The sequence below is a fragment of the Anguilla anguilla genome, chromosome 1 (genome assembly GCF_013347855.1).
Source record: "Anguilla anguilla isolate fAngAng1 chromosome 1, fAngAng1.pri, whole genome shotgun sequence".
In the NCBI taxonomy this organism is placed as follows: domain Eukaryota; kingdom Metazoa; phylum Chordata; class Actinopteri; order Anguilliformes; family Anguillidae; genus Anguilla; species Anguilla anguilla.
Window position 1 is genome coordinate 68,459,099 of NC_049201.1, and position 13,982 is coordinate 68,473,080.

Here is a 13,982-nt window from a genome sequence, read left to right on the forward strand (position 1 = left end):
ATTGTAAACACATCGCTGGCAGGCAAGATTTGCAGGACATATCGGGACAAATAATAAAAAAATTTTGGCTGAAATAAAGGATGCTCTGGTTAATATGATCCCGCGGACAATGCCAGGTGAAATCATCGCAGTGTCAGTATAAACTGACCAGAACATGGGCTTAAAAAAAGAGAAGAAAAAACATGTAATGGGCCCCCACAGCACGCGACACGTGAAAAATGGTGTTTGTCGATACACTTCCACGGTGTCATTTTGCAGGTGAAGGGCTCAAAAGATGAGCTTTTAGTTTGAAACAAAATGTTGAGTCTTTTCCACTATACAGTTACATATATTACACCTTTCCGATGGAGAAGTACCCAGCAAGCAGAAACATTTATATTCCATTTAACAGGAAGCTAGTGATCACAAACTGAAACAGATGATATGTTAATTATTGTTCTTATTTTTGTCAAAATTTTCGGTGAAAAAATGGACTAAAAATGACCCGTCTTTGAACTGAGGCTCAATATTACAGGTCCTGTATTTTATATTTTACCAAAAATCCACACCTCAAATAATATTTTGGATGTCCTTAACTAATGCCACATCATAGACATATTATTCACTGATAAGACACAACAATCAATTGTCCCCATCATTGATTAAGCCCAGAGAGATGTGTGAATGAATGTGCTAATCAATACCTTTACCAATGATACCACCACATCAAAATCAAAATTAGTTCCAGGCTTAGCTCCTCACAAATACTTATGAGAACAGTGATGAAGTATGCCTTTCATTGTCTGGTCCTTGGCAGAGACAGGAAAATATAGGAAGGGAGCGCTCTATCTATTAGGTTACCTTTGGCATCAAAATACGAGAGCAGTAAAATGTCTTACCATGGGTAAGAGCTCAGTATATAAAGTGATTAGTATCTTCACAATATATTTTTCTTTCGTTGTATTTTTTTCCCCAAAGATTGCACGTATGTCAGAACAAAATGGGAAAACAACGTCGTATGACCAGCGTTTTTCCGAGGGTTCCAGTTTATTTAAATATGAAAATATATGAATTTATTGAAATACGCAGGTTTATAACCGAATATAATGCCTAATTTCTAATATTGTTTGACGCAAGTCTTCATATGTCTGCACTTCCTCGACACCACATCTGCTCCAAGGAGATAAAAAGACCATCAGTATCTGAAATTCTGTTTGATGCTATGCATGCTATTATCGTCTCGTATTAACACTAATAGCGCCAAGATTATACAATACTCTCGAATAGACACATTACAATATATATTTTAGCAAACTTCTAATTGATTTTAACTGAGTAGGAACCATCGTTAGGAACTTACCTACGCAGTTAATGTTTCCGGGGGAACATACTACACCAGAGGAATGAAAATAGAAAATGTAGTTAAAATTTCTTTGGTCGATGACAGCTGATTATTGGCCAGAACTGCAGTGTGGTGCATATCTTCCTTCAACATACTAATCGTCCAAAGTAGCTAATTAAAAGTACAGCAACACAAGTATGGTAGCTAGTAAATAGTTGGTATCGTAGCTAGCTAACTCAACTAGGACGATGCTGAACAACCACTAAATGAGACGTAGCGATGTTACCTAAAATAAACATAACAGTAATAGTAGAACATGTTATGAAATATTGGTTGCATAATTCTGAAAATACGTCGCAACTAACTTTAAACGTCCACCACATTCTTTAGTTAAGAACAAAAGTTCCAGTGCGTGGAATACGAGTTGGCGCGAATTAGCTTGTTAGCAAGCCAGCCAACTGTATACTGACTTTTTGGATAATAAACTGGATAACTTCGCTTCCAGAGAACTTCATACCCTGGCGAAGAGTGAAAACACCAACTGAGGTAAGAAAAGCGAGCTAACAGTTTGTGTCACCAGTTTGTGCTTGTTAGCTAATTATATTTTACAGTCGTTTTATTTGTGATGATGGTCGGGTTACTGTACATGCTTAAACGCAAGTCTCATGAAAAGTTCGTTTGGTAAGTTAGTTAGCTAAAAAAATAAAAGATGAATTGTTGACCTAAGTAGAATTAAATCTTTTTGTCATTTCTTCAATGCCACAATTAGAATTAAAGATGCGAATAGTCTGTATCTAACTTTTTTGAGCTGATTGTGCTTTGATTCTAGCTCGTTAAGAGAACCTTTATTTAGGTAAAGGCAGTTGTGTAGGCACCACGATTTTGCTATGAACATTCATTCATTCCACTATATGCACAATCATGGTAGTTGTTTCAAAAACTGCATCTTTGAAAGGTAAAAGAATTAACAGATTCCTAGAGGGCTAGCATATCCGTATTATTTAATCACAGCTGATGTCACATACTACACCAGAGGAATGAAAATAGAAAATGTAGTTAAAATTTCTTTGGTCGATGACAGCTGATTATTGGCCAGAACTGTAGTGTGGTGCATATCTTCCTTCAACATACTAATCGTCCAAAGTAGCTAATTAAAAGTACAGCAACACAAGTATGGTAGCTAGTAAATAGTTGGTATCGTAGCTAGCTAACTCAACTAGGACGATTCTGAACAACCACTAAATGAGACGTAGCGATGTTACCTAAAATAAACATAACAGTAATAGTAGAACATGTTATGAAATATTGGTTGCATAATTCTGAAAATACGTCGCAACTAACTTTAAACGTCCACCGCATTGTTTAGTTAAGAACAAAAGTTCCAGTGCGTGGAATACGAGTTGGCGCGAATTAGCTTGTTAGCAAGCCAGCCAACTGTATACTGACTTTTTGGATAATAAACTGGATAACTTCGCTTCCAGAGAACTTCATACCCTGGCGAAGAGTGAAAACACCAACTGAGGTAAGAAAAGCGAGCTAACAGTTTGTGTCACCAGTTTGTGCTTGTTAGCTAATTATATTTTACAGTCGTTTTATTTGTGATGATGGTCGGGGTACTGTACATGCTTAAACGCAAGTCTCATGAAAAGTTCGTTTGGTAAGTTAGGTAGCTAAAAAAATAAAAGATGAATTGTTGACCTAAGTAGAATTAAAATTTTTTGTCATTTCTTCAATGCCACAATTAGAATTAAAGATGCGAATAGTCTGTATCTAACTTTTTTGAGCTGATTGTGCTTTGATTCTAGCTCGTTAAGAGAACCTTTATTTAGGTAAAGGCAGTTGTGTAGGCACCACGATTTTGCTATGAACATTCATTCATTCCACTATATGCACAATCATGGTAGTTGTTTCCAAGAAGCATCTTTGAAAGGTAAAAGAATTAACAGATTCCTAGAGGGCTAGCATATCCGTATTATTTAATCACAGCTGATGTCACAGCTCTTAACGAGCATGTGGACAATGCTCTACAGGCTATGCCATGAGACACCCCAACCCTCAGTTTCTTTTGATTGAAAAAAGGAACTGCATATATTGAGGCCATAACAGTGTGTGACATATCACACATACAAAAATGTACTCATGCGATACTTTTGACTGTTGGCAAGCATAGTGAAAATAATTTGTGAACAAAGCATAAAATGTCATATTGTAAGCCGCTCACTCTCCTCAGGTGTCCCGATTGATTTGTGTGGCCACCTGCATTCACCATGGCGGGAAGGGGTCGCGGCCGAGGCCGGGGTCAGCTAAGCTTCAACATGGAGGCTGTAGGAATTGGAAAAGGGGAGAACCTTCCCCCCTCGACTCTTCAACCCACCCCAATTTTTCCCGTGAGTGGTCCTACAAGACCTCATGAGCATCACAGCTTGAGTCTCTTAAGTTCAAAGTTCACATCTGTACTGTGGATTGGGTCTTCCTGTGGTTGTGTGTCTGTCCGTCGGTGTTTGGGTCATTGGTTTTGTGTCAGTGAAAAGCTGAGGATCTGTGGGCTTTTCCGGGGCAGTGTGAAAGCACATCTGTCCATTCCGTTGTTTCCACAGCCCATGGACCACAAGCCCATTCCCCTTCAGACGAGCGAGGAGGCCGAGTACATGCTGGCGCTGAAGCAGGAGCTGAGGGGTGCCATGAAGAGCCTGCCCTTCTACATCAGGCCGGCCGCGCCCAAAAAAGGTTGACGAGTCCGACAGGCCGCCGTCAGGATCCACTGTGTTCCAATAATGGGAAGGGGATGAATGAGACTGTGGCGAGATTAGGATTTCGCTAGTGGAAGTGGGTGGATGCAAAGTTTTTCCTCAGTGAATAAACGGAGACTGTTTTGATTTCTAGATGTTGAGCGCTACTCCGACAAGTACCAGAGTTCAGAGCCAACCGACAACACCATTGAATGGGATCCTGGTGAGTGTCTCAGGGACACGCCCCCACCCTGGGCGTGTCCCTGAGCAAGACACCTAACCCCTAAATGCTCTGGTAAATGAGAGGCATCAATTGTAAAGCGCTTTGGATAAAAGCACTATATAAATGCAGACCATTTACCATTTACCATAAAGGATGCATTTTTTTTCTGAAAAAAATAAAAAACAACTAAATTGGTTGGTTTTGGAAAAATGCAGATATACATGTATGTCAATCAGGGCAGCAAAATCAAGTTTCCAACTGTGGATCAACATATGGTGGATCAGCATATTCTCTACTGGATCATGCAATGAACTCTAGTGTCGCTGCAGAAATGCCAGTTGGTGGGAGGAAAGATTATTGAGTAAAGGCTGCCAGCTTTCTTCTCTGCAGTTTGGCTAGGCATTCGCTTGACATTTGGGATTGCAACCTGTGTAGACTCACAACACCTGAATCTTTGTTTTAGACTGGAAAAGACTACCCAGAGAGCTGCGGATCAGAGTTAGGAAGCCGCTGAAAGAGAGTGAGTAGCTGGGCTTGTATTGCATAAAGCATGTAATGGGTGCTGAACGGGTCAATGGTTTGCTGTGCGAGTCATAAATGCAACATCAGTATATCTCTATCTGGAAGGATTTCTCCCAGAATTTCTGTTTTTTACCCAAATTCTTCAATATAAATTTATATGTTGGCTTCTTTCATGTAAAAAGGCAAAGAACAACTAGAGGATGATGTCCCTACCTAATCATTTTACATGTGGTTCTGAGACAGTGTTGGAGATGCAAGTGGTTACACAGACTTCTTTTTAATAGCCTTTTTATTATGCTGAAAAGAAAGATGAGAACTATAATTACATGCCATTAATAGGTTGTTTCATTTTGGGAATATTAATGTTTTATAACTGAGCTGGAAATCATTAGTAAAGTACTTCATTATAGTAAGTGGAGTATTTTAAATAGCATTTGAATTGATGTTGAATTTTGTCTTCTGTGTTTCATCGCTATATCTCCAGGTTATTCCTACATCTGATAGGCTTCCAAGCACATTGCAAAGTTTACCTTTTCTACCAGATGGATTCAATTTCAGCATGTTGAAAGGGGAAGTGTGGATTGCAATAGTGTTTTCTTTATCCTTTCTGCACTGTGACCTCCTTCTCTGTCAATCCAGAGGCTCCAACAGTTCCCAGGCCCAGCAAGCAGACTCATGTGGACAAAGAGGAGATTATCCGCAAACTGGAGGTAGGATCAGCTATCAGCAGTAAGACTGGCACAGGCAACATTTTTTGAAATCTCTTATCCAGGCAGTCTTATCCCGATCAATACAGGCTGCCAATTACTCATCACATTCATAGAATGCCTTATTTAGAATTTATACTAGCTACAGTATGGAGCGTCAGTCAGTATATGCAGCTGGCTGCAGCAGTGCCTGGAACATTACACCCTGTCATACATACATCATGTGGCTCATTAAAACAGTCTCATCTCAGTTTAGATTGAACTGTATTTGGAAAAGAGTGCATGTGCGTTGCATGCATTTTGTATTGTGAAAAGACAAGGATTTTATGTAATAGAATTTCCATAAAATTGACATTCTGTTTTCTCTTATGTTCCAGACACTTGAAAAGAAAGAAGAAGTGAGCTCTGATGAAGAAGGGGAGAAGAGGAAGAAGCAGGATGAGGAAGAGCAGGAGGGCGAAGAAGAGTATGATGAAGAAGAGTTTGAAGAGGTGAGGGAGCTGGACAATGTGGCAAACCTCAGTTCACTCAGCATGTACTGATCCACTGTGCTACTGTACCACTTCACTGACCGGGCTGCTGTTTCTCCCTATAGGAGACAGACTACATCATGTCATACTTTGACAATGGGGAGGAATTTGGTGGAGACAGCGATGACAACATGGACGAAGCCATTTATTGAGGAACAACGTGGCTGAACCACCAAGAGAACTAAATAATGTACAACAGCCTTTCATCTGAAGGTGTGGGCCAGACTAAGAGAGGCCAATGCTTCAGTCCATCACAGAGATCCGCGGATACTAGAGAAACCAGAAACCAGAGTCATTTTCATCATTCAGTCTTGGATCGTTTGGACAGTGATTGTATAGTACTAAAAACTCTGTTGGTCCTCATTTTCTCACGGCAGTGGCCCAAATGTAGAGTTCTTTTAGTGATCACCCAGCACTTTTTGATGTAGTGTAGACCAGAATAACTTCTCATTTTAAGTCTGAAACAGTTTCTTCATTTTTCAAAGTGTCTTTACAATTTTACTCTTTTATAGCAAACATTTTAAGGGGCATTTTTAGAGGCTACTTCATTTTTAATGACGATGAAGGTTTTATTTAAAAATATTCATGGCCTTAAAATTGGACCATGCAGTATTACAGTTTTTTTGTTGTTGTTGTTCAGTTGTTACATCTGTTGATTTCAGCTTTTCTATGTAGTTTTAACTATTTTTAAAATTATATTTTTAAAGACTACTGTAAATGTAAAAAAAAAAAAAAAAAAGTAAATGTTTCCCATGTTTCCCTGCTGAGGGAAAAAAGACCACTGAAATCCAATTGGATATTTTGTTTTATTTCATGGTTTGATGGTTGAGATTAGTTTTTCACAAATGTCCAGTAGGTGGAGTGTTTTAACTTATCTTTCACTACCATGATTTTCATATTAAATTTCCATGTGAGGTGTGAACGCTCAGTGTATGGGCACGTAAATATTTTCAATGTAATTTCATGTGACACTGTGGAGTAGAGGACTGAGGCGAATGTTGGCTGGGATTTGACCGTTCAGACATGACCCAAACACTCCACTTTGTGAATGTTTGGCTGATATTCTTTCTGCATTAACAGGAGAAAGAGGTTGGTTGTCCCTGCCTGCTTTTAGCCACCAGAGGGACTCCACTATTTTTTCAAATAATTGTCCAATTCAGGCATGGCAGGCACTGGAGTTTTAGTCCGGGGGAATGCATGCAAATCCGAAATATTCCAACAGGTGCAGGATAAAAAATAGTTAGTATAGAAGAGAGATTATACCCGCACACTGTTTTATCTGCTCCCAAAGTGATTTAATGGTAGAACGTTTCGACCTCAAAGGTCTTCGTCAGTTACATAAACCCTATAGGCACTGGAGTTTTCCCCCTGTATTATGTCACAGTGATGTGCATAAAGCTGTAGCATACTGAATGTTCCAGTACACAGTGTTAATATGGACTATATTAGGGCCATATGGAGAATGGTTGATCGGAACCATTCTCCATATGCTCCAGTGCTTCTTATAAAAGGCTGTATTGTTATGTCTACATTTGTGTGTATGGGCTGATGAAAAATATATTTTTTAAAACATTTAACTTACATAAACACATACAGTGCAGTCTATAATTATTTTGACAATGGCCAAATGCTTGTTGTTTTGGCTGTGTACTTCAGTACATTGGATTTGAATGAATTAAGGAATATGAGCTTAGAGTGTCAGCTTTAATTAGAGGGTATTTACATCAATATCCTGTGATGTGTGTAGGAATTACAGCTTTTGTATACCTAATTCATCTATTTTAGAGGACTAAAAGTAATTGTACAAATTATCATAATGTAACCATGGCCTCCTTACTGCTCGTCTGAACCAGAGACTAAAAAATATGGACAAAGCTACTGTGACGTCACCCATTGACTCTCCGTGGGTCTCTAAAACACGTTTTGAAGCTCAATGGCGGGCGCGGCCATTTTCTCGATTTGGAGCCAAAACCATAGAGTTAAGCGGTCTTGTGATTTTTACAATTTGATTGACAGTCCGGTGCGGAAAAGCCCATCAACCTGAACGAGGCTAGCTGACTGTCTGCCGTTATGTTTTAAAATATATTATCAGATGTTTACGGAGTTTAATTTCCATCCGTGACTGTACTGTGTCATGTAATCACGTTATATGTATGACATTAAAAATACAACTAGGCTATCCATCTCCAGGGCCCAGAGCCAGTGTTGCTGATTACACTCTGCCACGCCCATCTCCAGGACCCAGGTGTTGCCAGTGTTGCTGATTACACTCTGCCACGCCCATCTCCAGGGCCCAGGTGTTGCCAGTGTTGCTGATTACACTCTGCCACGCCCATCTCCAGGGCCCAGGTGTTGCCAGTGTTGCTGATTACACTCTGCCATGCCCATCTCCAGAGCCGGCCAAGACAGCAAACACAGCAGCCACACAAACCACGTAACAGGCAGACAGGGTGGATAGGGTCGTCACACCCCTCCCCCCATAAGACGGGGGTCCCCACACGATCTCCGTCGCCACAACAAAAAATTAAAAATTAATAACCTGAGAGAAAAAAAAGCCGACACAAACTGAATATTACAACTTACACCCCCCCCCCCCCAATACAAACCTGCCAATCCACAAGCCATCCCCACAGCAACCGCTCAACTAGCTAATCCAAAACGAGCCCACGATAGTGCATCCGCAACCACGCTGTCACAGCCTTTAATATGTCGGATGTCTAGATCATGAGACTGCAGGAACAGTGACCACCTAATCAGCCTATGGGTGTGCCATAGGGTGTGCATTTGCATTATTTCCACAAAGCTCGATCTGATTTGACTTGTTAATGTGATTTGTCATGTTCACCTGCCCTCTGCTTGAAATCCAGTCATTTGTGCTGGACATTTCAGGAAAGAAAGGAGGACAATCACCTGAATTATAACAATATTCATCAAACATTTTGGGAGATATTCGGCAGAGAAGACAACCACCAGCATCAAATATGGAGCCATTCTCTCAAACATTTTGGAAGATCGTCAAACATTTCAAGGTTTCTTTATTAATGCCCAAGGATCATTTTTATTCAGCGCTCAAGAGTTTAAAATATAAACAGAAAAGCATCTTTTTGGCTGTTTTTGCACAGATTGGCATTGCGCACACAAGTGTGGCAGTGGCCAAAAGCCGTTGCTGCTGCTGCTCCTGCTCCATTGCCGATTTAGTTTACACAGTACCGTCTACCTATTTTTCTTCTCTATCTGAGTTTTCGACAGGAAGTGGAGGGCTAACATAATCTACAAGTCTTTGGACTGCGGGTGAAAGCTGGAACACCCAGAGGAAGCCCACAGGAGGAGAACATGCAGATTTCACACAGAAAGGCTCTGGCTGGGATTTAAACCTGGGACATTTGTGATGAAGGGTTACTGTGCTACCTGCTACCCCACCACGTCCGATGTACCATCTGGTATTGTATGTACAATACATCCAGAAACTTGCATGAGTACGTCAATGCATGCGCTCATAGTTGAAAGTTCAAGACGATGAACGTAAGCGTTCACCAACAAGTAGCGCCCCCCGTGGATGACGCTATTTTGTGCGAGAACACCTCTCCACGCGTTAACTGAGGTCGCGAGGGAGAGATCAATCATGGACAATAGAAATGATCGCAGGTGAGTCTCGCTAATTTTAATGATAGTAAAAAAAAAGTTTTTAGAATCAGTGGCCTGTATTATTGTAAATATGTTGAGGAATGTAGTAGTGCAAAGACGTAGAAAAGAGGATAGAGTGGATCACTTTTACCGATCGCAAAAGCCTACAAGCTGTTCCTTTTGTGTCCAGCTTAGCATACTGGTGTAATGGGTGCATTGTTATTCTGGATTTAACAGGAAGCTAATGTAAATACTTAATGTGCCTAGGAGTTTGAGCCCGAAAAATAAAATGCTGTGTTATCCAACAAGATGCATTTCCATGCTACGGAGCCGTGTTAGCTAGCTTGAATGCCCGCCCGATTTATGGCCGCGTAGGTAGGAGTTCGTGCAGCGTGTGGGTATGGGAATGAAAATGTGTCATCAAAGACGTATATTTGCCATATAGCCACATATCATCTCCTGTTTGTTTCTATCCCTCTCACAAACTGGCTAGCGATCTCTTCATATGTCTCTCTCGTTAGCTGCCTAGCAAGCGATCTCACTAACTCCCTCACTAACTAGCTGGAAAGCAAGTTGAAACTGCCGTCCAAGCATCATTTTCTGGGGCTTATCAATGTACTATTTTTTTTAAATGTTGCAATTGTACCATAATGATAAGTTGTTATGAGCTGAACAATAATTAGCAAAATGCAATCATATTGGTTGGAGAAATAGGAATCCAAGCTCCGATTGGTTGTTGACGGGCGATGCCCGCGAAAAGTTAAACTATGGGCAACATTTTTCGGGCAACTTTGATTGCTCACAGTGCGTTCACACAGCGAGAAACTGTGGCCGCAGGGTCAGTTGCCCAGTTGATTGTGTTGCTGGGCGTCGCTCAGTTACATAGAGAATGAATGGACTTCCGAAAACTCGGTTGACGAGTCGCTTGCTGTGTGAATGCACCATCAGGCTCCAGAAACTATGCCCCTGTGAAGCAGGTATTCAGATGCAGTGACATCTGTATCTTTACATGTAATGTGAACAAAAACAAAATTAATGCCACAACATATGACCTTGAGACAGACAACTGTGATTTCACTCAACTAATTATGTGCTGACTTTTCTCTTGTATAACAGATGCATCCTGCTGTGTGGACTTCTGATGATTCCGAGCATCGGTAATGTATGATTTTATCTTTAAGTAACATTCATAACCATATAAGAACATTTGCTCATTTAAGCCAGATGAAAAGTTAAGTTATCTCTGGTTGGGATGGTGTTATTCGGATTAAAAGCCTCACCCGTTTTCCTCCATACATAGCGCTGATCATTATGGCCAAACAGTTAAATTTTTGTTTAGTCTTCCTCCTATAGATCGCCGGCAAACTTAATTCTGGCTTTTTAAAATGATTTTATGAATTGTTTCACCATAATGATCAGCACTATGTATGGAGGAAAAAGGGTAAGGCTTTTAATCTGAAGAACACCATCCCAACTGTGAAGCATGGGGGTGGCAGCAACTCCTAAGCCATTTTCATCAAACATCTTTGGAGATACCTTCCAAAGGAGAGTCCTAGTGGTTGGTCAGGGTACCTGTTCAGCAGGGAGGGGATCTGGAGAAACTCCTCACTGTCAGGTGAAAAGAAGTGGCTGGTGACTCCACATGTATCGGAGGAAGCATGTGGTAGTCTACACCCTCCCCAGACCGACCAAGGATAGCTCATAAACCAGGACCATGATACATACAGGGAACTGGTATAACAACTAAATTGTAGAGAAAACAGCAAAAAAAAAAAATCTGAAGCCATTTTTATAATACATGTTGAAAGATATATGCTTACACACAACAACAGAGACATGTAAAAAGTATAAATAGTCATAAAACATGGACACAGGACAACTCAAATGTTACAGGAACAGCAGAAGTAACAAGTTTCTAACGTGATGACATGCAATGCATATGTTGTCTTCCTGCCTAATTCTTAATGTTATACACATATTACTATTTTATGTCTAAAAAAGGAGAAAAGATAAGCAATTTTTACATAATTTTATAACTTGAATATGTAACATGACCTCATGATGCCAAAACATATATACAGTATTTTGATGGTTGTGTTTTTAAATTTATCGCACCAGTGTGAAATCAATGCTCAACAAGACCTATTCATATGAGGACTGTGTGAATCATTTTGATGGAAAAAGTTTGAGAAGAGAGAACATGGTTTTGAATGCATTAATGCATTTTGCAAGAGATTTGTGTAGTTTTGGCAAAAGGTTAACTGTTGCTGTGCTTTGTGTGTAGAGTTTTGAGAAATTGAGCTATAGTTTCAGAAAACGTGTTTAAACAATTGAGAAAAACTGTAAATACTGTAGATAGATTAATAAATAGAGAAAATACTTTATTAATCTTATGGAAAAACTTCTCCAGTAGCATATATTACTATTTTATGTCTTAACTGATTATATTCTGTTTTCTGTTCATTTTTCCACAGAGGCAGGGGCTTTACAGGACGAGCCAATGGATTATGAAGGTAAAATATTAAAATCAATCAAAGGGTGAATACATTTAAAAATAAATAAATCAAAGGGTCTGTAACTGACTGAACGTTTCTTCCCATGAATGTCTGTTTATTCATGTGAATGTTACAGTTTTTCTCAATTGTTTACACACTAAAACTGGAACTATGCACACGATGGTGAAAACACATGTGCACATGTGTCAATAACAAAGACTATTTCTGCAAAACTCCAAGCACAATTCCTTTGTTTTCACTCAAATGGCAATTCTAAATCACATTTTTGCACAACTATACACACAAAATCTCATCATTTAGCACAATTTTCGTAATCAAGCCTTGTTTGTTCAAATGGAAAACACTGGCCTTCAAATGCCAAACTTTAAGTACCAATTGGTCTCACTCACGCCACACCTGGTCAAACTCAATTGGCTAAACTTTTCAATTATCTGCCAGAGCATAAAAGAAACCTCAGGTGACCTCTATTGTGTTGGAAAACAATGGAGCAACACGCAGCACAGAGAGGTAGAGGTAGAGGTAGAGGTAGAGGTAGAGGTGGAGGTAGAGGTGGAGGTGGAGGTGGAGGTGTATGAGGTTGACGAGGTAGACGAAGAAGAGGGAGTCGAGCTAATATTTCAAATGAAATATGTGCAACTTTGGTTGATCACGTATTTGTTTTTTTTTGTTTTTTTTACAGTAGGCCTACTAACTACAATTTTTATTTTTGCAGTCTGCTGAACAAATATTTATTTTACAGTAACAAATAAAGATTTGCTTTGTTACCTTTTTGAATTTATTCATTGATTTCATATATGATAACAGATCATCACATCCATTGTCCAGTCTAAGCATGTTCTAGTTTTGAGAAGACACAAATGTTATCTATTTTGGCAAAACTCATAATTGCACTGAAAAGGAAAATGAAAAAAAACACTTCTAACAATTTTCAGTATGACTCATGATGGAAACTGGGTTGTGAGTGCAGCCCAACTGGACCTCTTTGGCAGGACAATACAGTAAATGTGTATTGTATCATACACAATAACAACAACACTCAAAGTGATAAAAGTTCACACACTTTGCTGTACTGTACTGATTTAGAATTAGGTTTACCTAGCAAATGCACTATTTGTATGATGATATATTTACTGTATTGTATCATGGCAAGTCTTTATATTTACTGTAAAATTGCAGCGTGTTTTGGGACCCCTCAAAAGGAAAACTAAAACTTCAAAAAAGGAGAAAAGATAAGCAATTTTTACATAATTTTATAACTTGAATATGTAACATGAACTCATGATGCCAAAACATATATACAGTATTTTGATGGTTTTGTTTTTAAATTTATCGCACCAGTGTGAAATCAATGCTCAACAAGACCTATTCATATGAGGCCTGTGTGAATCATTTTGATGGAAAAAGTCCGTTTTGAGAAGAGAGAACATGGTTTTGAATGCATTAATGCATTTTGCAAGAGATTTGTGTAGTTTTGGCAAAAGGTTAACTGTTGCTGTGCTTTGTGTGTAGAGTTTTGAGAAATTGAGCTATAGTTTCAGAAAACGTGTTTAAACAATTGAGAAAAACTGTAAATACTGTAGATAGATTAATAAATAGAGAAAATACTTTATTAATCTTATGGAAAAACTTCTCCAGTAGCATATATTACTATTTTATGTCTTAACTGATTATATTCTGTTTTCTGTTCATTTTTCCACAGAGGCAGGGGCTTTACAGGACGAGCCAATGGACTATGAAGGTAAAATAAAATTAATTTGGTAATTAGGGCTTGTAGTCTGGCTTGGAGCGACACTATATTAGAACTGTTTGG

General features: G+C 39.2%; 1 protein-coding gene across 3 annotated transcripts; it reads left to right on the forward strand.

Moving 5' to 3' along the window:
- The first annotated feature begins 1,344 nt into the window (after positions 1-1,344).
- polr3glb (RNA polymerase III subunit GL b) lies at positions 1,345-7,621 on the forward strand. 3 transcript variants are annotated; one of them, XM_035393416.1, is made up of 9 exons: positions 1,345-1,867; positions 2,803-2,843; positions 3,552-3,708; positions 3,919-4,048; positions 4,205-4,273; positions 4,737-4,793; positions 5,435-5,505; positions 5,880-5,993; positions 6,098-7,621. In XM_035393416.1, the coding sequence occupies exons 3-9, from the start codon at positions 3,589-3,591 to the stop codon at positions 6,182-6,184; spliced, it is 648 nt and encodes a 215-aa protein (XP_035249307.1). In that variant the 5' UTR covers positions 1,345-1,867; positions 2,803-2,843; positions 3,552-3,588; the 3' UTR covers positions 6,185-7,621. The 3 variants fall into 3 exon arrangements, with proteins under 3 accessions (XP_035249307.1, XP_035249318.1, XP_035249297.1); XM_035393427.1 differs by lacking the exon at positions 2,803-2,843; XM_035393406.1 differs by lacking the exon at positions 1,345-1,867 and having other exon boundaries at positions 2,366-2,843.
- Positions 7,622-13,982: the final 6,361 nt, after the last annotated feature.